This window comes from Zonotrichia albicollis, chromosome 34 (genome assembly GCF_047830755.1).
Source record: "Zonotrichia albicollis isolate bZonAlb1 chromosome 34, bZonAlb1.hap1, whole genome shotgun sequence".
NCBI lineage: Eukaryota > Metazoa > Chordata > Aves > Passeriformes > Passerellidae > Zonotrichia > Zonotrichia albicollis.
The window spans coordinates 4,843,624-4,868,386 of NC_133852.1; the positions used below are offsets into that span (position 1 = coordinate 4,843,624).

Sequence of the window (24,763 nt, forward strand, 5' to 3'; positions counted from 1 at the left end):
TCAGGAGCTCCCTCCATGCCCAGAGGGAGGAAAAGAGAGAAAGGGGATGAAGAGCTCTCTTGTGCAGAGCCAAGGTCCAAGTGCTCTGGGATGTCCCAGCAGCATCTGACATGTCCACCATCTCCCAGAGATTTCTGTACAGTAACAGTTTTAGACAAAAGAAAAGGTAATTTTGTGAGATATAAACACAATTAAGATGTTGACTACTATGATATTTATTTGAGCTTCAGAAAGATTGGGCAATTCTCTGAAGCTCAAAGCATGAAACCAGTCAGCTGAAGGGCACTTGAATGACCAGAAAGCATTGGGAGGAGTGTTGAGGATTTTTTGCAGGACAATGGACATATGCAACATATGCACAATCCGGCCTTCATAGAAACTGAGTAAGGTCACCATGCCCTTGAAGAGCACAAAAGAAGAAGAACACGCTCAGCAGCAGACGGTTCAGGATGCAAAGGCAGACAAGAAAAACACAGCGAGATGCATGAAGAAGAAAGATAACTAAAATTACCTGAAATATTAAAATGCATGTGTAAAAAGGATTTAACCAATCATGTATTAGCTTGAGGTGTGAACAACAGAGAACAGTATAAAAAATGGCTTGCTTTTTGTAATAAATTGGCTTGATCATATTGATCATGGTGTGATGTCCTGTTAATGATCCTCCGCACGTAGGGACCAGAAATGCATGCAAGCCTCCACCCCAAGAGACATTATGAATTCAAAAAACATGGCCATTAACTGCTTGATACCAACACAGAGTAACAGCAACAAAAATGCTGTCAGACCAGGGTTTTTTCCACTCTCTCTCAAGCCCCACACACTGGGCACCAAATTTTGTCCTGGTTTAGGGCAAATGTGGGAGAAAACCTCCAAAGGGGCCCCTCCAGAAAGCAAACCCACACGGCCTCTCCCCCCAGCCAGTTCGGGAAGGATTCCTCGGAGAGAAGTGGAAAGAACCTGTTTATTTAAGAGGTAAAACACCCCCCAGCACACAAAATGAACAATACCAGGTGACAAAACTCTTTCACCACTCTGAAAAAGATGACAAATTCAGAAAGTCTCTCTTGGGAGTGGTCTGTCTGTTATCAGTCCCTCTGGTGCTGGGGCAGCTGCTGCAGCCACAAGGTGCAAACTCTCGGTGTTTCCCAGGTCCCAGTCCAGAGCAGGTTTGAGTGGTTCCAAAAAAGGGAAAGGAAAACAGTCCAGGGAAAAATTCAGACTGCTTAGCTAAACTAACTAATGAGCAGAAACAAAAGCAAGACCAAAGCAAAAAGCCAAGCAAAAAGCAAAAGCAGCACCATGTAGTGCCCTATCTCTGTGTCCTGCCAGCCATGGGGGAGCGGCTGATAACAAAACCAAAACAAAACTTCGCTCTTCAGAGCCAGTCTTGAAGGCACAGAACATAATATCCAGCATAAACAGAATACACGAATGAGGATACCAACGTCACCCTAGGACAGCACAGTTATTCCAAACTGACCCCCAGCAGCCCCCTCCTCACCAATGCCATCTGCTGGGGCTGTGCCACCTTCAGGAGATGCCTCCAGGGCCTGCATTACCTGTGTGAAAAATGCATATTGTATGATTGGCTTTTCAGAAATACTAAAATGAATACTATATGTGTTGTGTGTTAGAAAGTTATGTTGTACTAATTTTCTTAAGTAGTGTGTTAAATCTAGTTTTAGGTTATAACATAATGTTAAAATAGAAACTATGCTACATAAGATACTTTTATAATTAGAGTATTAATAATTTGGACAATTTGAATTAGGACAATATGAGATAATAGAAGCAAAGAGTTCCAGACGTCTGGGCAACTTCTTCTGGGCAACATAAGCCTGAAAAAGGACACACATTAACAGAGGATTAACCCTTAAAAACAATAGCCTGTTGCATATTCATACCCCTCATACATGATGAATAAATTCCATTCAAACACAGGATTCTGTCTGATCAGTGTCAGCTTCTTCCTCTGAATCCTGACGGAGTCTTCATGCCTGAGCAGGCAGGAAGAAGTTCATTTCTTCTGATAAGAGCGCAATAAATTCTCTTTCTCTGAAAGATTTAGGTGTCCTGTGGCCGCTATCTCGCTGTGAGTCCTTTCTTTAAAAAAAGTATCTCACATAGCATAGTTTTTATTTTAACATTATGCTATACCCTAAAACTAGATTTAACACAGTACTTAAGAAAATTAATACAGCATAACTTTCGGACACAACACATATAATATTAATTTTAATATTTGCGAAAAGGCAATCATAAAACACGCTTTTCCCCCACGGGAGGACTGGACTCCCCCAGTTATTCCCTGCGCAGGCGGGACCCCCCCTTTCCCCTCAGGGCTCTCCCGCGCTGAGGGGCCGCTGCCGCTTCCCGCCCTTCGCGCCCGCCCTCAGCGGCCGCCGGGAGCTGGGGCCGTCCCGCCCGCCCTTTTATCGGAGCCATGGAGAAGGAAAACCGCTTTAAATTGTTCATGCCGCCGCGCCTGAGCGCTGGGCAGGTGTCTGCGGGCAGATCCCAGGTGAGCGCTCGGCCGCGGGGCCGCTAAGGGCGGCCCATACCACACACCCTCCCCCCCGGCCGCCCCCTCGGGCTGTGCTGCTCTGGAGGCCGCGGCTGAGGAGGGGACGGGGGGAAAGCGCAGGGCCCTTCCCCGGGGACACGGGGACAGTGCTGGGCCCGGGAAGTGCCCCGGCAGAGCCCCGGGCTGGAGCACACACACACCTGCCCCTTGTCCCCAAAGAGACCCGGCTGGAGCACACACACACCTGCCCCTTGTCCCGGGCTGGAGCACACACACACCTGCCCCTTGCCCCGGCAGAGCTAGAGCACACACACACACATCTGCCCCTGCATAGGCCGGGACGGCTCCTGCACTCGACTCATTTCTGTGCGTATGCCTAGAGTGGCACATGCACAGACATCTTCGGTTTGAATTTCAAAGACTTTTGTTGTTGTGTTCTCTCAAAACTGAAGGGAATCATCTTCTGGAGCATCCGCTCTGTGTTGTAAGTCCGCATTTGCTGTGGATAATTCAGCCCAGAGAGCGAGCAGGGCTCTATCGCTGGCCGGGGTCTGTGTACAAATCACTAACAGGATGGGGCTGCTGAGGAACTGCCTTGAGCTGTTTTATTTTCCAGCATCAGTGTCATTACATGGGACAATGGGAAGATGCCAGCAGCTCACATCCCAGGCAGCAGACAAAGAACTTAATGTGACAACTTACTTTAAAAGTTTTTTGACCAATCACACAAAGCAAAAGCATATTGACAGCAGTTCTATCCAACCACTATAAGCACATGTACCTTTGGTTAAAACAATGCTTGCTTATTTTGAATACAATACCTGCTTGTAAGCCTTGAAACACAATGCACAGAGCTCCATTATTAAGCTTAGAACTTTCTAATATCTTGCTAGATAAACTTTTCTGTAGCTTAGGGTGTTATTCCAGCCAAGCATTAATACACAGACCATTGTTCTATTTGTCCTTACTTTTCTACTTTTTGCATAATTTTTCTGTTGACCTATCTCATGGCTGCTGCTTGGCTCTGATCACAGTTCTGTTGTCTCAAAGTCCTGCCTTTTGCAGTTTTTGCAGCTTTCCCAAAGCCCTCTGATTTTATGGATTCCCACAGGCCCCACTCAGGTGCTCGCACTGGCGTTGGTGTCTTGGTCTCACCAGATCAGGTGTGCAGTGAAAATGTTCTGTCCCCACACTGAGTTATGAGAATTCAACAAGTTATTTTTTCATGTCGAAGCTCCTTATGAAATATGTTGAGATTCAAACAGGATATTCTGACATCAGATGAGTTAGCTGTTTACAGGATGAACTTCTGTGACTTCAAAAACTTGTAAAAGGGTATTTTCATATTGAAACATAATCAGATATGGTTTAGAAGTGCCCTTGGAAGTAAAGCAAAAAAGAAATATCAACTACTGAAGTCTCTAGAAAAGTAATTTTTCTCCTTGAGTCCTTTGCCATGCACCAGTGCCCAGACAGGCAGGAACTACTGAGTTCCCTGCGTTGAAAGCTCCTCTTTGGCCACAGTCTATAAATCAAACTGCAGGACACCAACAGTTTGATCAACCACTGGGAAGTAAGAAGTGAGTTCCAAAGCCATTACCAATACCTTGGTACCCAAAATTGTAGGCAGCTGTTTAATTAATGACACATTCTATTTTCACATTCATCTGTAGGGATTTTTTCTGGCTTTTATAATTCTCCTTTGCAAATCTACTCTTAAGGAACTAATTTTTAAATTTGTGCAGGGTATCAACAGATGCTCGGATGATGAATTTAAGCTGCCATTCGATGTGTCGAGCCGTGGCGAAATCACTGATTCAGGTACGATTGGAATATTTGCCATGCACCTTCTTTAGATTTTTATATATTGTCAAGTTTTAATTTTCATGAGTAGTCTCACAGTTTCATGTCTGTAACTGTTAAATACAGTTTCACTGTTACTTTTTTTAGAAATACATTGATCAAAATCTCTTCATGTTTCAGATACAATTTCACAGCAAGTGAAACTTTGCTCTGAAGTAGATGAAGAGGTCAGCTAAGTATCAACTCTGCACATCTAATTCCTTGGGGTCTTTTGAATTTGTTCCCAAACAGTGCCTAAAGCATTATTCAGTAGATATTTGAGGGCTAAAGGAAGTAGTCAGAAGGGAATAATGTTTTCTGTCTCCTGTTTAAAGCTGAATCACTTAGAGGAGATACTTGTGATTTAGTGAACATGCCTGGAAATTAATCTTTAAAAATTAAGGTGATTGCAATATTGTTGTTGTTTTTTTCTTTGTTTGAAGTGTCTGCAAAGTCTATGAGCTTTAATTAGAGTAAGATTTAAACACTTAAGTATCCTTGTGGAACTGGTTCTGAATACTCTGTTGAGGGGCAGAAGGGTTGAAGTCAGAGTATTCTTTGCAAAACTGAAGTGGATTATCCCAGTTGCCTTTATTCTGGCTTTATTTTATCTGTAAAACAATGAATTCAGTGGTTTCCTCAAGCACTGGATTCTCTTGACAGTGTCTTTACCAGCACATCTCTGCTATAGCACAATTCAGTACAGCTCATTTCTTTTGCAATAGCTTCTGTACTTTGCAGCTACAAAACACTGTTTGCTACCACAAAATAAAACACATTTATTGTGCTCTCTGTGCTGTTTTTCATATCCCTGACAACTCTTTAGACTTTTTTAATCCTAAGCTATTAAAGTACCATCAGGACTGTAACAAAACTGTGATGCAGCCAAAACAAGGATGGTGTTTGGGGCTGTTGTAAGTGAACCAAAGGATCCTTAGGGCTCGTGTGTTGCTCTCCCTGCCTCGACCATTGGCCCAGCACTGCTTGTAGGGCACTTTCAAGGTGCTCTAAGGGCACAGGGGTGGTGGTTTTCCTTCCTGCTCCGTGCGTGAGCAGAGAACTGCTGGGACACTTGGATATTTATAAATCCCTGGGTCCAGATGGGGTCCATGCCAGGGTGATGAGGGAGCTGGCAGATGAGCTTGCCAAGCCTCTCTCCATCATTTATCAGGAGTTGTGGCTCACTGTGAGGTTCCAGATGATTGGACACTGGCCAGTGTGACACCCATGTACAAAAAAGTAGGAAGGAGGATCCTGGTAATTCCAGGCCAGTCAGCCTGGCCTCAGTGCCAGGTGAGATAATGGAGCAGTTCACACAGAGTGCTATCACACAGCACTCACAGCATGGCCAGGCTATCAGACCCAGCCAGCAGGGCTTTACCAAGGGTGGGTCATGTCTGACCAACCTGGGCTCCTTCTGTGAGCAGGTGACCACCTGGTGCGTGCAGGAAAGGCTGTGGGTGTTGTGTATCTGGGCTCCAGCAAGGCCTTTGGCGCTGTGTCCCACAGCACACTCCTGGAGAAGCTGCAGCCATGGCTGGGACAGGAGCACTCTGTGCTGGGCTCAGAACTGGCTGCATGGCCGGGCCGGAGAGTGGGGGTGAATGGTGCTGCACCCAGCTGGCAGCCAGGCACCAGTGCTGTCCCTCAGGGGTCTGTGCTGGGGCCAGTTCTGTTTAATATTTTTATAGACGACATGGGCGAGGGCATTGAGTCCTTCATGAGTAAATTTGCAGAGGACACTAAGCTGGGAGCTTGTGTTGATCTATTGGAAGGAAGGAGGGCTCTGCAGAGAGACTTAGATCAGTTGGATGGATGGGCAGAGTCCAGCAGCATGAAGTTTAATCAGTCCAAGTGCTGAGTTCCACATTTTGGCCACAAAAATCCCCTACAAGGTTCCAAGCTGGGACAGTGTGGCTGGACAGTGCTCAGGCAGAAAGGGCCCTGGGGGTGCTGGTGACAGCTGGTTGAACACGAGCCAGCAATGTGCCCTAGTGGCCAAGAAGGCCAATGGCTCCTGGCCTGGATCAGGAATGGTGTGGCAGCAGGAGCAGGGAGCTCATTCTGCCCCTGTACTGGGCACTGCTGAGGCTTGAGTGCTGTGTCCAGTTCTGGGCCCTCAACTTAGGAAGGACGTTGAGATGCTGGAGCACATCCAGAGGAGGGCAGCAAGGCTGGTGAGGGGTTTGGAACACAAGCCCTGTGAGGAATGTTTGAAGGAGCTGGGGCTGTTTAGCCTGGAGAAGAGGAGGCTCAGGGGTGACCTTATTGCTCTCTACAGATTCCTGCAGGGAGATTGGAGCCAGGTGGGGTCAGTCTCTTTCACCAGGCAGCACTGACAGAACCAGAGGACGGAGTCTCAAGCTACAGCAGGGAAGGGATAGGTTGGATATTAGGGGAAAAAAAATCACTAAAAGAATAATGAAGCACTGGAATGCTCTTCCCAGGGAGGTGGTAGAATCTCCATCTCTGGATGTGTTTAAAAAAGTCTGGACATGGCACTTGGTGCTGTAGTTGAGGTGTCAGGGCATAGGTTGGACTCTATGATCTGAGAGGTCTCTTCCAGCCTCATTATTCTGTGATTCTGTGATTCTGTGTGTGTCCATGGCAATATCACAGGTACTCCTGGGCAAAGTCTCTGAAGCTGCTTTTACTTAACTCAGCAGTGTCTGTCAGAAGGAGAGGACAGAAATGGGGTGAAGAACCTGCTAGAAGGAAATTTGGCTTCACTGACAATTCTGGCAAAATTTTTATTGATTTTGGTGGACTGCAGTTATCCGTGTATTTAAGCCCATCTATTTGGTGATGTCTGAAGGGGGTTTGGGATATTTCATTGTATTTGTTTCTCCTGTGTGCTCTGTAATGCCTTTTGATACATACACACAGGATGCACAAAGATTGAAACTTGGGCTCCTGATCATATATAAGCTTATATCACCATCTGTGGAAAAAATATTACTCTTGTGATGTTTCTAAGAGATAAATGCATTATCTACAACAGTATTAATTAGATATTATATACTATTAATTAGATAGTATTTGAGATTAACTTGTGGAACCTGTTTTAATAGAATCCAGAAACAACGAATGAATTGTTCTCAAAACTCTACAAAGAGGCTGAGAAGATCAAGCAGTGGAAACTGACTGTGGAAACTGAACTAAATCAGAAAGAAAGAAAACTCCAAGAGAATAGAAAGATTATTGAAGCACAGAATAAAGCCATTCAAGAACTGCAGGCCAGTATTGTATAGTGTACATTGAATAGATGAAGTTCAGTGCTTCCTGATTCAGTATGACTATTATTGATAACATTAAATATTAAAGACTGTTGCAGTTTGGTTTGTGCCTTGAGAAAATGAGTATTTTGAGAAGGTGCAGGCACCTGTCCTGTGTGAGGGTGTGTATGAAGAATATACCTGTAAGTGTCTCATTTGCTGGTAAATTATTGTTCATTAATTATTGCATCTTTCATGCAAAAGATGACTCAGCGTGTAATACCAGATAAAACAGACTTCTGTCTACTGATGCCCCAAATGACTTTTTCATGAGGGATTTGAGAAGTTCAAGTGCATTTCTAATATATTTTTCAATAACAGTGTTTTTTTGCATCTGTTCCCCATGAAATCAGTTTGAAAATGAGAAACTCCATTTGAAACTGGAAGATGAGATATGTGAAAATAAAGATCTCTTGAAAGAGTAAGTAATAGAACCAAGGATATATTTTTGTGGTGGAAATAATCAGTTTCCATGTTGGCAATTTTTTGTAGCTGTTAAATTTTGAAGGTCATTTCCATTGTTACTCCTTAGGTACACAAAGTACTGTGCACTCCTGTGCAAACATGATATTTTTCCCTCCTTTAGAGCTGCTGCTTCGAGGCATCTGTGTAATCTGCTCAAGGAAACCTGCACTCGCTTCACAGAGAAGACCAGCAAATGTAAATGCTTTTTTAGTTTTTATTTATCAGAGTAAATGTGCTTCTAGCTTGCTCTAAATTCAAAAACAGAAGCAAGAAGAAGAAATTTCTCGTGCTGTTCAGAAAAGTTCTACAGTTGAGATCGACTGGATGTGGCTCTCAGAATGAGAAGTGAATTTTAAGTGGCTCACAAAATTGGAAGTGAAGCCCCAGGTCTAACAGACTTGTGGTTTGTAGTGCTGAATGCAGAGGGCTTTAGAAGGCAGTGAGATTGTTTGCTGCAAGGTTGCCAGCCTGGGAGCTCCTTGGGTGCCCAAACACTGCTCCAGGTTTGAGGCAGTGCCCCCAGCCCCGACTGGCACTGGAGCCACTGCAGAGCAGGGCAGGGCTCCCCAAGGCTGCTAAGCCCATTGAAGCTTTGCAGTCCCAGCCACACTCTGGGAATGTATTCAGACATGATAAGTGACACTTCATGCCTGGTTTTAGGCAGTAGAATCTACTATAAATTCCCAGCACTCTGTAACAAATTTTCAGAGCTGACCTTTCCTGTTTTCAGCCATCACACATTTATGGGGAAAAAAGGTCTGAACCCCAAGTTGTAATGAGTAACTGGAATTCTTCTCATGAAACTGAACAAGCCAAGACAGTTGGATAACTTATTGAAGTTTAAATTCTTGAGGTTTTAAAATATGTTATTGATTGGGAATTTTACTTTATATGCAATTTAGAATTGGTATTATAATCATTAGAATTTTACTAACTTGATCCTGGATACTTAAGAAGTGTCTATTTCTTTTTAGCCTTAATTCTAGAAACACGTGTATATAGTTGTACTGTTCTTTTTTGATAGCTGTTTCTTTTACTGTTCTCTTTTTAATTATTTTCTTAGGAAAAAATAGTATCAATTACAAAAGTGAAAGGAAAGAAGGAAAAAATGGACATGGAGTGTTGCAATTTTATAATGACAGCTCTGTGGTTATAGGTATCTGCTGATAGGAAAAAATTCAGTGCTAAACCGTAGATTACAGTTTAAAATACTAACAGTTCTGATACATTATTATTCAACAGCATTAATACTGTAATAATTAACATGGTCACATAAACTGATCCAGAATTGCACTTTTCACAGAAAAAAATATCTTAGGAAGGAAATTTAAAAGTTGAGGTTGCAATATGTTTCAATGAAATACACATTTTCCCTAGATTCTGTAACTTTTGGCACCATGTTTCATAATGACTTATTTAGTAAGAATGGAGCTGATAATTCCTTTGTTAATTCATTATGCTGATTAAGTATCATGACTTGGACAGCTGGCATTCTTGTTCAAAAGAAAAACTTTCTCATATGTTCTTGCTTTGATAGATGAACAGGAAAAGGAAGCAACAATACAATTGTATGAGGAACTTCACAGCAACGTAGAAGTAAGTGAGCAAGCTGGATGAAAGGAATGTGAGTTATGTGAGCTGAGCTGAGTTCCATGTTTATGTTGGAATACTGTTTGTATCCATCATGCGTGGGTATCAGGTCATGTGTGATGCAGGAAGTTGGGTTTTCAATCCCTTTTCAAGAATTATTTTTGTGTTATATCAAACACATTCAATGGAGAACGTGCAGCAGTGTGTGGGATGTAGATCCCTGTGATCTGGGTGATGCATGCTTAGTGCTGGGTCACTGCCACAGCTTCTGGCTTCTTTTTGGGCTCTGTTTCAGCTCCTGCTGGTTCCTCAGAATGGCTGAGGTGGGCAGCAGCCCCTGGAGAAGTGCCAGGGTTTCCAGTATTGAACTTCAAATATAAAATTTTGTTTTTAGAGAATGACAGTGGCATTTGAAGAGCTTCGTGTGCAAGCAGAGAACGACAGATTGGAAATGAGTTTCAAATGTGAGAATTCTGTTTATTGAGTTTATGCAGCTGGCTCAGTTTTGTACTTCATAGCTTGTGTTACACATGCAGTGTCAGGGCAGCCAGATGTGAAGTGCTGGAATGGTGAGCAGCTCACACTGAGACACTGGGACCCTTCTTTTATTCCTGCTGCCTTTGGTCACTGCCTGGCCCTTTCTGTTGCTGTTCCACTGGGCCAAAGCTGGAACTTTATTTTTAAACAGTCACTCAAAATTGAAGTTTTGTCTGTGAAGTACAGTCTAGAGATCAATACTTACTTCCCATAGTTTGCTTATTTAAATGATAATGCACGAGTGTATAGCTACAGAAACTTTAGCTAAATGCTCTCTCTCTGTATGTACAGCCTGGTATGTTCCTGTTTCATTTTCACATGCTCTTTTCTGTTTGTATTTTGATTATAAAATCAAACATTGCCTCAGCAATTACTCTTGGGAAACAAATGGTACAGCTGTACAATTCCAAGCAATCTTAAAGTGGAAGTTGTATTGAACTTGGAGTATATTTCAGCTAGAATGTTAACTATGGATGTTACTGTATCTCCAAAGTAAAAGAAGAAGCAGAAAAAGTGGACAAGTTTGAGAAAGAATGCAAACTGGAAGTCAGTCAAAAGGAAAAGCAGGTTTGCTCATTTTACCATCTAATATGTAGAGCTTTATTTGTGCCTAAAGGGACAATGCAAGAGCCAAGAAGTGTTTCTGGGTATTAGTAAAAAAGACAAAATAACATCTGAAGCTGCATTTAAGTCAAATTCTGCTAAGTTTACTGGTGTTTCAGTATCTTTAGTCTCCTGGAATTTATGGTTTGGTTTTGAATTGGAGAACTTTTTTGTTTAATGTGACTTGATCAATATTTGGCTAAGATTATATCTAGACAAATATTATCCATCTGTCTGTCTTTCTGTCTGTCTGTCTTTCTGTCTATCTATCTATCTATCTATCTATCTATCTATTTATCTATCTATCTATCTATCTATCTCTGTCTGTCTGTCTGTCTGTCTGTCTGTCTGTCTATATGTCTAATCTAACTTGAATGACAGCAAAATGGCTGCTTATCATACCTGGGTACAAATGAAAATTAATATCTGTCCCTTTTCCAGACTTCATGATGATATTTCTTCCATTTTTCTAGATTTCAGCTCTTACCATACAGAGAGATGAAAAAGATGATGCCATAAAAGACATCAAGGCTCAACTGCAGACATCACAAAATAAGATTGCTGACTTAATGGAAGCAAAATGTAAGCGTTCTGCCTGCTGTGTTTAAATGTAATTGTTTCTAGAATTTAAATTTAATTGTTTCTGATTGTTTATTTATTAGATGTAATTGTTTATAGAAGCGTAGGAAACAGGGCCATGATAGTCTTATTCTGTTGCTGGTTGGCAGCAGAATTTTGGGTCCTTGAAGGCCTTATTTTTGTTTGGAGCAGGAGCTGCTCATGTGGGAGCAGGACTGGCAGGGCAGTTTTTAGGGTGAGTCAAGCAGTGAGAGATCTTGAAAATTACAAGGGGAAAATATGTTGCTTCAGTTTTGCAAATGTACGGTCAGGCAGATGTCACTGAGGAAACTTTTCAGAATTTGATTTTCAATATTTTTAAGCCATCTATATTCAAATTTTATATATTATTTTATAGTAGATGATATTAGTACCATTGGTCTTTGTTACATTCTTTAAATGTATGTAATTTTCCATTTTTAACAGCATTTTTTAGTAAATATCCTATTTTTTAAAATATAAACATCTTTTTTTGTTTAGTACATAATGAAGAAATGTTAAAGGAATCCCAGGTCAGTAAAGAACATTTGAGGGCAGAGCTGGAAGAGGCTAAAATTTCATTGCAAAAGGCAGAGGTACACCTTGCTTATAGTTTTACAGTAGAAATAGACTGGATGAGTATTTGCATAAGTAATTATGGATACTTTAGACATGAAACAGCTGTAGCTGTTTGTTGCAAAAGATGTTTAGAAATGATATCGTGTCTTGAAGGTTGCTCAGAAGAACTTGGAAACTGAGTTCCAGACTACAGTGAAAATATTAATTCAGGTCACTGGAGAAAAGAAAGAGCAGGAGGAAGAATGTAAAAAAATGAAGGCTTTGCTTGCAGCCCTGACAGAGGAGTTTGAGACTTCTGTTGCCAATTTGAAAAGCTTGCTGCAAGAAGAGCAAAATAGGTAAATGAATGAGTTTAAATTCCAAGAGTGATCTTACAGGTTGCAGTCTATGACGAAATCAATAACAATTGGAAATGAAGCTGAAATTTGGAGGTTTTTTCCCCACAGTGGTCTAAATGCAGAGAGTTTAATGTAATTTTTTTTTGTTTGTGATAGTTGATACTGTATAAAAAGTAAATTTTTGCCCCCTCCAATTTTCACAATTCTCTCTTTAAGAAATACAGATTTCTGTCGGTATATATTTGTTTACTTTTATGTCTACTGTTCTGAGGTTGTAAAAGTGAAATTTGATGTGTGTTGCAGGCAGATCTATCACCTGCCTGTTGAAAGATAAATGTTCTTAAAGTGCTTGTGGTAAGACTTTGTCTTCTTGTCCTGTAAGTTTCAAATGCAGTGCTTTGTACTCTACATTTGGGGTTTTTAATTTACCATTTTCGTAGATTAAAGAAATCTGAAGATGATTCAAAGCTACTTACCTTGGAGCTCCAGAATAAATCTGCTGAACTGGGTAAGGCTTGTAGAAAGGCAGAAAATGAGCTGGGCAGTAATAAAAATGTTTTCTGCTGTTGTCTGGAAATGGACTGTCTCTGGTAGTTGGGAAATGATTTTACAGTGCCTGTACCTGTCAGGAATGCCTGGATTTATTTTTACTCAGCTGATCCCTTTTCTTTGGGGGTCACTGGTACTGGCAGCAGCCAAAGGGCAGTGCTGTGCACAGCTCCAATAGTCAGACCATTCATGCATGAATTCCTCTGGAGGTAATTTTGGTTTGCAGCTCAGAGCAGCAGCACTGCAGGGGCCAGGAGTGACTTCTGCAGCAGAGATAAAACCCTCCCATGGAGGTTTCTGTGGCCCTCCCCGTGCTGGAAGTGCAATGATGCTGGCAGGGGTTGTCTTTAAATATCATCAATTTGATATCCTGTGGTTTCTAGGGATGTGCTCCTTAGTCCCCAGAGTAAGAGCTCTGCCTTGCTGTTGAGTACTTGCAAAAAATACCAGAATTGTAAAAGTGCACATAGAAACCATTTGGAAGTTAGTAACAACTGGTTTCCTTTCTCAGCATATCCATGTGATACCTTCAGCAGTTCAGATTTTTTTTCTGGAACAATGCAGGTGCATCAATATTTGGAGAACACTCTAGTCTTACAGTCCATGGTTTATCTGAAGCTATAATTGTGGAAAACATAATAGGCTCTAAATTTTATTTAAGATAAATATTTAGTTTCTCTTCAGATACAGATTTGCTAATGTCTGAATCATTTTCTCAAGTCTACATTTAGATTAAGTCATGAATTAGCTTTTCAGTTTCTTAATTAATCCAACAAGTTTTGAGAACTGGGTATTGCAAAAATTGTTTTATACTGCCTGCTAAATATGAAAAAATCATTTCTGTTACATTAATTTTACATTCTATGTGCTGTAGAAGAGATGACTAAACTGAAATGTGATAAAGAAGTGCAACTTGAAGAGCTGTCAGAAACTCTGGTAAATGTTCATTTTATTAATCTCATGGCATTTGCTCTTCATATGAAATTCCTCTTGCTTTGTAAGTATCTTAAATGCCATAAATAAATTCCATCTAGTCAACCTTAACATTTCTACTAAACTTTCTCACACACAATTTCAGTGTTTTCTTTGAAGAACTTCTTTATTGCCTCTGTTTGTCCCGTCTCCTGTGCTTTTGGTTTTTCTTGTCTCCCATGTTTTTGGTCTTCCTTCTCAAGTTTTTTGGTTATTTCCTTCTTTTTTCATGCCTGTTCAAATGCCACTCCCTCTGGATATAAAGTTTTCCCATTTTTTCTTCCTTCCAGGAACGTAATTAGCTCTGGCCTCTGTGAACCCTGCTGTGCTGTGACACAGGCCCATTTTCTGTCACAGCAGTCAAAGCTATATGAAATACACTCTTAACAGAGGTTTATTTTCATTATGATTTTATATTTACAAGCCTAACAAGAATCCATATCAACTAAAATTAAGATAGTGTGAAATCAGGTGTGCATTTTACTGTGTCTGCTTGTTGATATAATCTGTGCATTGAGTGATCTGAACTGAGTTTCACTCCTTTTCTAAAATGGGCAAATTGGAGGACTTTTACTGAAGAAGAATCTTGAGGCTACTGTAGAAAATATGCAGAGAGAGAAAAACATGGAGAGAGAAATGAAAATGCTCTCCAGATGAGAGAGGTCTGAAGCCGGGCAACAGTAACATGTTTTTAGAAATAGTGCAGTTGCACATCATGACTTGTATACAAGTTTATACATATAAACAGCACCCAGAGCAGGGTCCCACCCTAATTTTGCAGCCCAGGTAATGAAACTCATAGCAAGGGACAGACATGAGCAGCACTGGTGTCACAGTTCACTGTCTCACACCACTTCCAGATCCCAGCAGAGACTGCAAAGATCCAATCTGGATAATCCATGGCATGGATGTTGTTGGGTTCTTCTGAAAGCCTTGTGCTCTTAGCTCATGTCTGATAACCTCCAGCAGTTGGAGTTTGCACACGGATACTCAAAACTCTTCCTTTTCATTTTGCAGAAAGAATTGCAGGATTTGAAGGCACAACTGACAAGTACAGCTGAGAAGGAACAAGATTATTTAAAGCAGCTTGTGACTCTGAAAACAGATCTTGAACAAGAGGCGTATGATCATTTTGAAAATATAATATTGAATTAGTTTTGGTGTAATATAGAAGTTGCTTTAATGCACAGTGAAATGAACTATGATTGTTTTCTAATAGAAGTTTTAAACCACATATATGACATTAATTATATACTTACATTTCTAAATTCCACTTTCTCTATTTGTAGGTATTCTATGGCATATGTAGTTGTTCCATATCTCTCTGACTTATTTAACAAGAAGAGAAAGTTTCTGAAATCATTGTTAATCTTGTTTTGAACTACATCATCTTCACTAACCATTATATTTATATAAAAGTTGACTTTGATTTTCTTTCCTTCTTCTGTCACCTTTTTACATCTCTCTGACTCTCCTGCAAAGCTTATATTTGTAAATAAAGACCTGGACTTCTTTCAGCATGGAATAACACTTGATAATGGGTATGTTTATTTAAAGGAGATTCCAAAATGCATCTTCTTATTCCTCTTGGCTATTTGTTTTAAATTAGGTTAAAGAATGAACAGCTAACAGTGTATCTCAGTAAGCTTTCACTAGAGAAGGAACAAACAGCACAAGAGAAAAATGCTGTGGCTGCAGAACTCCAGAAGCTGCAAGAACAACAAGAGGCAAGTTGTAAACTTCCATCTTTCTTGAAAGGACAATACTCAATTTGACAAATGACTCAGTTTCACAAATTAGATGATGAGCTGCAACATGATTTGGGTCTGTAGAGCACCTGAGCTATTTTTTGTATTTGAATTGGAAAGGAAGTGTATTTACACTTGTGAACAAGGCAGGTCAGTGTGCTTTGGATGTCTTTGAATTTTTTAAGAAGTCACTTTGAATTTTATTTCTTTGCTGACACATTGGTCTTTATTTAGGATAGTAAGAAAAAAGAAGAAAATACAAAGCAGTTAGTTGAAAATTTAGAAGAGGCAAATAGCCAGCTAAGGCAAGTAAAAACAAATATTAATATCTGATATTGTTAAAGGAAGTAGACTCAGTTTGTTCTGTTCAAATGCTGCTTTCTGGGACTTTTTTGATTAATGTTATTCTAGATTACATAACTAAACAGAAACTATTCAGAATTGCTGTTGGCCAAGTAGAAATTTTCTCAGATTAGAAGTACCAGTTGCTGCAGGAACAATGATTGCCATCATTTTGTATTACACAGTAGGAGCTGTCTTGTTTTGCATTAGACATCTCAGGTGTGAAGGAAATTCAAATGGAAACTGAAGGTTATGAATTAAATGTGACAAGGTAAAACTGGATCAGAGTTACTCTCTGTATCCCCAGTTCAATAGGCAGCTCCCATGTTTTACAGCTGCATTGCAATAGTCCAGGTCAGGATGGATTTTCCTTGGGTTCCTGGAACATCTTTTCCTACTTACAAGAAGTATGGACAGTTCACATATTGACTTACTGGGCATGTTGCTGCATTTTAAGAACATTTTCATTGAGCAGCTTATGAAGTTCCCATCAACATTAGCAGCTCTTTTTAGAAAATAAAACATGGGTTTGTTAGAAGTACTGAAAATAAGTTAAAGGCAATAAGGAAATATTTACTAATGCTTGTTAATTTGGCACTTAGAAATGAACTGGAGTCTTTGAAGGAGAAAATGGCAAAGACAGGTGAAGAGATGAAAAGTACACTGGATGAAAGAGAAGAAAATGTATGTCCTGTGTCAGGAAACTATCTTACAGAACCTGTAGCACAGCATTCAATGTAAAATCTTTGTTGGGATTTTTTCTGCAAAGCTCTGCCTGGGGGATGTGATCTCTGCCAGAGGTTTCTTCTTTCCCAGCTGCTGCCAGCTGTGCCATTGTGTGTCCCCATGCGAGCCCTGGTATTTCAAAAGACAAGCACAGTCACTGGGATGTTCACTCTGTGCTGGAAGTTTAATATTAAAGATTTGTTTGTTTTCAGGCAAACAGAGAACCTGCTTTTCTGTTTTTTCATATACCCACTCAGTGATGGATGGGCTCTGGATTAGCTTTTTATATGTAGTGTGAGTTTCAGCTTAAATAGATTCAAACATTTTTACTTTCTTTCTATTGGTTCAAAGCAACCTGGGGTTTTCAGCAAATTTCAAAATTTCATTGTAAAAGTCCAAGATTTACAATTGTAATTTCAGGTTAAGAGTACTGGAAATTAAATTTCAAGAAAGGAAAAGCCATTGAAGATTCTAGAAAATAATTGGGAAAATTCATTTTTTCATAGGTGTAGGGAACTTCATACAGTGCATTTTTGAAATTGTGAAGATACTGGGGTTTTTTTTCTTCTTCTTTCTTAACTCTATAACCACTAAAGAACTGGTTCACTGCTCTTAATTAACATCTTGTGGTACTTTATGGCTAAAACTCTGATTATTCTAACAACGGCAGTTGGTGTTTCAGTCCCATTGGAACAAACCAGACTGGTGCAAGGGCAGGTTTGAGAACATTTACAGGAATTGCTCACACAGGGAGTCATTTGTAGAACTTACTAATTCATGTCTGAAACATCTCTTTCAGATGAATAATTTAAAGAAGCAGGCGGAAAATAAAACCAAATGCATTGAAGAGTTGCAGCAGGAGGTGTGTAGAGATTTTAATGTCACAAATACATAAACACATTATACTTTGGGTTGCCTTTTCAGCAGGTTTGTGTCTGCTGTGATGTCTTTAGATACACCTATGTAACTTAAAAATTCTCCTTTCTTATCCTGACCCTGAGCAAATTAGGGAGTCATGTTAGGAATCACTTATTTGTTAAATGAGCCTTAATTTGAAAAAAGCAATTGCAAAAATAATATCTTTAATAAACTTCTCTTTTTTTTTTCCATCTAGTGCATAGTGTTATTTATGTATTTGTAATGAGTATCTCAGTTACCATTAGTAGAAAAAATTTCTGCTCTGGCACAAACTGTAGTAACTTCACTGTAAAAATAAATAACTTGTATTTTTGGTCATGACATCTTCACACCTTCTGTCAGCAGCATCTTAGTTTTAATTCCCATTCTGTACCTCATTTGTTATTCCCTGCTGCTGCTCAGGAGGAGCCTTTCTTAAGGTCATGAAGAAACAGTAGTTATCACAGAAATTAGCTGAACATTCATTTGTTTGAAGAATTGTTCTGGAACCTGAGCTGCACAACAGAGAGTTATTTGCCTGATGAAAGCTGGAATATCTTGATGCAGTTAAACCATGACATAATTCTATGAACTTATTAAGGTGCAGTGCTTGTTTTGTTTAATTTCAACAGAATAAGGTGCTGAAAAAGAAAATTACTGCAGAAAGCAAGAAAAGCAATACTTATGAAGGGAAGGTAGGTTTAAATAACATTATGTAGAGTATGAGGTGAGTGGTTTTAGGTCCCAGTGTAAGTAATGATAATACTTGTTAAATACATTCTGAGCTGGTTTATGGATCTGGGATACAGACTTTGCAGGAATGAGCTCATAGTTTTTAGAAGATGCTTCCATTTTAATCATTGGGCACTGACTATTGGACATTTAAGAGATGGATTCAAATTGCAATTAATGATGTTTCTAACCCATTCCTTTTTTTTTTTTTTGTTGTTGTTATTGATAGTGGACTGAACAGGGTTCAGCAACCTCATTGTAACAGAAAAGCATTTAAAATACATATATATATGTAAATATTACTCTATTTAGTCTGTTCTTTAAATGTGTTCTGCAGTGTCAGTCCCTCTGATGGGAATATTGTGTCCAGCTTTGGGTACTGCACTTGAAGAAAAGTGGAGTGTTTGAGGATATTCATATGATAAACTTAAAAGGAAAAACTGTAATCAAAATACACAGCTGGGAGGAAAATGTACCATAAAACCTGTGAAAATCTGATACAGATTTACAAGAGAGAAAAAAAAAACAACATCTGTGTTTGTTTTTTCCTGAGCCGTTCAAAGGATTTAGGGTGACTGCTTAGGGCAGTCTTCCCCATTGTGCTGTTGCCATTGTTCCTCTGAGTATTTTCTAACTCACTTCAGGCCAAAGTTCAACTCTTTATTAAAAAAAAAAAACCTGAACTTTTAAATAGGAAACATTTGAATCATCCCTGAAAAGTAACAGTGTTTGTGCTCAAAAATAACAGGTAAGAAAAAATCATCAACATAGTAATTCCTAAACAAATAACAGCAGCAATTCTGCATTCTCCAAAGGTGAATAAATTGCAGTTAGAGATGGAAAATATGAACAAGCAACATAAGGAAGAAGTTGACATCTATAAAAGAGACATAGAAACAAGAAAAGTAAATGAAAATAAACTTCGTGAAGAGGTGAGAGGTGTTAATTTTTACTGCAATTTAATTTTTTTTAATTTAAAATGTTTTTATGAAGCTTTATTGGCCAGAGTCCTTGCTCATATTTCAGTCTTATTAACATAAATGGAACTTGTTGTGAATCCCTGTGAGCAAACCTTTAGTACATTAGGTGCTTAGGTTGAAGTACTTGAATATGTCTTTGAAAATGAGAACTCCATTAAAAATTCTTTCTTTCTAGATATGTTTCAAAGAAATTCCACCCTTGGTATAAAGTCAGCCCAGTTAAATTAGATTATAACTTCTCCCACATTAGTATTTTTCTGCCCGCACATTTTTTGATGGCAATGCTAAGAAATGTTAGGGCAGAGGGCTTGAAATGGCCTTTTGGTTTGCAGTGAGCTTGCCTGCCATGGCTGTGCCTTTGATCTTGCCCATTTTAACAATCTGAAAAGATGAGGGATTGCAAAGGGATCTTGAAAGCAAATAAAGCCCAAGTGGGACTGCAAACTTTGTACCCACAGGGGGAAGAAGAAATTAAGATTTAAAAAAAAAATATTGCTATATTGATGAATGAAATGCAATTTATTACTGACAGGTAGAAAAGATGAGGTTGCTTTGTGATGAAACTGCAATGATACAGAGAGAAACTGATGCCAGATGTCAGCACAAGATAACTGAGATGATGGCACTGATGGAAAAGCACAAGGTCAGAGGTTTTCCTGCTTGCTGTGGTTTGCAATGGGTGATACCATGTCAATATCATGTTTATAACTTGTGACACTACATTAATGACCTTTCAAAAGCAGAAACAGGCCTGAGTCTGGGAAAAGGAAGCTGAACACATGCTGCACTTTGCATCATCTAAAATCAAATTCATTTGAAGATTATGAACACATTCCTATGGCCAGATAAATTCCAGTCATCTAAACTTCTTCTGGGATTCTTAGATTTTTTTTCAATTCAGGCTTCCTTTGATACCATCTGAATGTAATATTTTTCAGTATCAGTTTGGCCTCTTTCTCAGAGGTTACCTAGTGACTGTCAGCAGTTTAGCCTGACACATTTTAGTTTACCTTCCTATTCCTCATTTTGCAATATCTTTAGCAGATACATTAATAATGATGGCACAGCTGGCTCTTAGTGCTGAGCACATATTGCTGCACAGAAATAAAGCACTCTCTGCCAGTCCACAAAATAATAGTTGAATTGAGCATTTCCTGTTATACAGTTTTTGCAGAAGCATCAATGAATCTTTTCTTTCTGAATCTTAAGAGCCTGGTTTGAAAAAATGATGTTTTAAGACTGGATAACTCTATAATTGCAACATTTAGTCACATGTTTTGAGTTTGTTGTTGGTTTGGTTTTTTTACCACAGAATGAATATGATAAAATGGTTGAAGAAAAAGATGCAGAGTTAGAAGTATATAAAATGAAACAGCAAAAGCAGTTCTCATCAGAAAGAGCGCTGGTAAGGAGCACTTTGCAATGGTCAATAATTCAGTGAAGGGGCTGATGTCCTTGTGTAATGGTTTTATACTGGCTAAGTGCAGGCACACACAAAAAATACATTCACTCATTTTTCTCTGCTGTAGTTGAGCAGAGGAGGGGAAAGAAAAAATCAAGGACTGAGTTGAGATAAAGATTAGGAGAAAAACACTTTGAGGGTAAAGCAGAGTCAAACTTAAATAGTGTAAAAAATTATTATTAATAGAATTAAAAGTGAGTAATGAGAATTAATATAAAACTTTAAAACACCTTTTTTCCAATCCCTCCCTCTTGCCCACCAACAACACAGGGAGACAAAAGATGTGATCTTCAGTCAGTTTGTGACTTCTAAAAGTCTTTTTTCAGTTTGCTTAGAGAGTTTCTTTTTCCTGCTGTCCTCTGGGGTCTTTCCCACCAGAGACATTCTCTGGGAACTTTTCCAGTGTGCTTTTAATTTTTACCAGTAGCAGTGCCACCCAACATGCTGCAACAGATCTTATTCTGAGCACTAAAAACTCAAAATGTTTCTAAAAATAAATTGGGGTAGCAGTGTGTTTGTGTCTGCTCCTCCAGGTAGTGGGTCGTGTTCTGACTCCCCACTTTGAATAGGAAACTTTTGTTTTAAATATTTAGATTGTGCCCTCTCACCTCTGTTCTCCCAAGTGTTTTAAGGTATTACCTTGAACATTTCTGATCAAATACCTGTTTCTTACAGTGCTTCAGTCGTTGTTAAACAAGCTAAAGCAAAGCTTCAAGTATAGGGCTGAAAAGCACATAGAATTATCTTGTGTATCTAATGAGTGTCCTGTTAATTGCTCTCTCACCTGGGACTGTTTTCCTTTTCCTGGGCTGTGCATAGTTAACCCTGTCCTTTATTTAATGGTTTGTAGGAAAATGAGCTGTCATGTTTGAAAAGGGAACTGTCCTCCCTTAAGGAACAACTGAGAGCAGAAATGGAAGAAAAGGTGGAGTTTTTTATTCCCTGAGCAGTGGGGGTGAGAGGTGTGGCCTGGGCTTGTGCTGTGGGAGGAGTTGGGTAAGAAATGAAACTGAACAGAAAAACAGTGACTTTGGAATGCTGGGGTTGTGCTAAATCTGGTCATAGATTTGTGTGAGCTTTGTAACAGTCTGTGATTATAGACTGTGCTCTGTCATTACACCAAGAAGATTTTTAGCAACTGAAATCAAATAAATATTTCCTTGCTGTCACATAACTCTTTTGTAGGAGAATCTTGTAAAAGAGCACTCTGGCAGTGTGATTGCTGAAAGTGAAAAGAAACACAAGGTAACTTCAACTTTTTAACTGCTGTTAGAATTTGGGAGTGTTTATATGTGTAGAATCAATTGAAGTGCCATGAGAGTTTATTTGCATTCAACAAAAGACACTGGAATGCTTTTGACTTCAAACTTTTTAAATTATAGAAAATACAAACTTATGGTCCTGGGACTCCTAAACCTTGTTTAGATCTATACCATGAATCTATTCATGTAAAAAATAGAAAGTCTCCAAATTATATTCCTAAAATTAAAAAAATAAAAGTAAAAATAAAAAATGTGTTCTTCAGAACAGGAAGCCCCTTGGACAGTCCAACATTGAAGTTCTGTAACTCCTAACAGTGATTTTTTTCTTGTTGCATTTTTCTGCCTGTATTTCTTACTTCTCTGTAGATGATTTTTTTTTTTCCCCTGGGATAAGAAGGGATTTTAAAGGGTCACACCATTCCATGGAGATATTAGACAGCAGTTTCTGGAAGGGCTCCCAGTGTGTAATTTTTCTTGCTCAGTTGCTGATTTTTTTATGTCTCTAGAATTGTTTTACTTAGTCTTAAAAGTGTCCATTTGTAAAGGCACTTTTCCTCTATGGAAGAGAAAAAAGCTGATACAGCTGTAAAAATGGTCAAGTTATCAAAGTAGTCCTGACTGCAGAACTCACCCTTCTTCCCTGCCAGGAGTTCACTTGTGGTTTTCACATTGGAACAATGGAATGCAGCACTATTTTGATGTTATCTGTCTAAAAAGGACTGCACTGGACCATTCAATGCTTCTCAGTTTCACTTCTAGTGAAAAGACTATTTTAAGAAACACCAATCTTGATGTAGCTATCAAGCTTTCTCTGGAAGCCTTTTCCTGCAGTTTTGTTTGTTCCCATTTTCTTTGATGTTTGATAGAGTCCAACGTAGTGGCTACAGTTCAGAATAACCTGAATTTCTGCAGATAAGCATGGAGAACTTAAATACAGTGTGCCATGAAACTCAGCTCTTCCATAGCTTCCCCTTCATTCTCCTCATTTGGCAACAAAAATAGTATAAAAAATTATATTTACACCCCACCCCACTTTGTTTGGGTCTTTGCTCCATGTTTGGATGGAAAGTTCAGAGTTCCACCATTTCTGTCAGGTGAATTCTTGGACACTCAGACTGTAAACTGAGTCCTGAGTTTGGCTTTAGATTCCATACTTACCCCATAAAATATAATCTAAAAAGAGAAACATTTTCTTTCCCAGACATGTGTTACAAAGACTCCTCCAGTGGATAAAATGCAGAGTGGAAGAAGCACAAACGTGCCTGCAGAGCAGAGCAGCAGAAAAAAGCAGAAAGTGCTTGTGCAGCTGGACACTGAGTCAGACAGCTCTGAGCACACTGACCTCCTGGTAAGAGCCAGAGAACAAATAATGGGCTGAGCAGCTCTTTGTGCTCACTGCTGGGGCTGAGAATGGAAATAAAGAGCTTGGGCTTCCACATTCCAGCCAATATTTATCTGTATATTTTTAATTTATTGGTTCTTTCTGGAATTGTAGTTGTATGTACATAATGAACATTCTTTTTATTGAACTGTTATGCCTCATAATGACATCTTAACTTTTTTTTTTTTTTCATAGTTTAATATCCTTAGGGGGAAAGAAAAAGTATTTTTAATATACTGTGACTAAGTAACTTTTAATTTAACTTTTAACTTTTAATTTATTAGAGCATAGTCTCGGAAGAAGAAATATTTAAAAATTTGTACAAAGATTATCCACAAGCTTCACGGTTACATTCCACAGCACCAAAAAAGGTATGTTAGCCTTTCCTAAGATTAAAGCAAGCAGTTAATCAGATTGTTTACAGAAACTAAAGGATGGCTTTATTTTCCTTCCCAGAGCCCAGCTCCATGCAGTGTGAAATCTCCAGGCTCTGCTCTGAAACTCAAAACCATGAGGAGAATGCGCGAGGCGGGCTGGACTGCGCTCTCCAAAACGGACAGGAAAAGGAAAATTAAAGATGCTGTAAAGCTCTTTGCTTAAAATGCAGACATGCCCAGTGCCCTGGCATTGCTTGCAGGGCTGTTTTTCTCTCAGTTAGTGCTTTGTTGCATTTTTCTGTCATACTCAGTGTATGTAATACTGTGTTCATTCCTTTACACATATAAACTTTATAGATCCATAACTGCAACCCCTGCAGAGCATCTTTCACCTTTCCTCCCTTGTGCTGCAAAATGTTGGGACACAAATTAGTCAATTTTAAATTTGGAAATAAATAGAACTACATAGAAAGTTGTTTCAAAGCTGTTTCTAGCATTAGAAATTCTAGTTTTAAATAACTTCTGTTCTTTTACATTTACTCTGTTTCTCTTAACACATAAATACTTAGTGGAGAAAATGTAGCTGTTAAATGTATGTTCTTTTACTGAAGTCCTCTTGCTTTTTCCTGCATTTTAATGACTGCTAGACCTGTCTTTTAGATTGTTTTATTTTCAGTATGTTAAAATGGTTTTGAAACTTCTAAAATTTCAGTAGAATTACTTGTATTTAAAAAGATTTCAGCTTCATAAGGGGTGAAACATGCATGTTATAAGATTGTGAAGACAACGTTAAGATGCCAATAAATTGTTTATCTGAAATATAAAGTGTGGAACTATTTGTTGTTGCTTTACATATTTGAACACAGACAGAAATCACCCGCCGGCCTTCCTAGGGACCAGCACAAGTGCAAGGATAGTTTAGAACATCTATTTCTGTATTAATCCTTGATTAATCTTGGTTTCGCAACAATGACAAACCCTA

The 24,763-nt window shown here is 39.1% G+C and overlaps 1 protein-coding gene across 1 annotated transcript; it reads left to right on the forward strand.

Moving 5' to 3' along the window:
- Positions 1 to 2,416: 2,416 nt before the first annotated feature.
- Positions 2,417 to 24,349, forward strand: SYCP1 (synaptonemal complex protein 1). The gene is given in 30 exon segments (XM_074531159.1): positions 2,417 to 2,546; positions 4,265 to 4,348; positions 4,511 to 4,557; positions 7,441 to 7,605; positions 7,998 to 8,065; positions 8,231 to 8,304; positions 9,647 to 9,705; positions 10,094 to 10,163; positions 10,730 to 10,803; positions 11,313 to 11,421; positions 11,938 to 12,032; positions 12,169 to 12,353; positions 12,794 to 12,861; positions 13,777 to 13,857; positions 14,443 to 14,498; positions 14,865 to 14,995; positions 15,484 to 15,601; positions 15,857 to 15,927; positions 16,567 to 16,648; positions 17,111 to 17,171; positions 17,488 to 17,552; positions 18,220 to 18,282; positions 19,135 to 19,251; positions 19,832 to 19,942; positions 20,612 to 20,704; positions 21,612 to 21,686; positions 21,947 to 22,006; positions 23,225 to 23,371; positions 23,689 to 23,775; positions 23,861 to 24,349. Coding segments are annotated over 30 exon segments (2,760 nt in total). The 5' UTR covers positions 2,417 to 2,446; the 3' UTR covers positions 24,005 to 24,349.
- Positions 24,350 to 24,763: the final 414 nt, after the last annotated feature.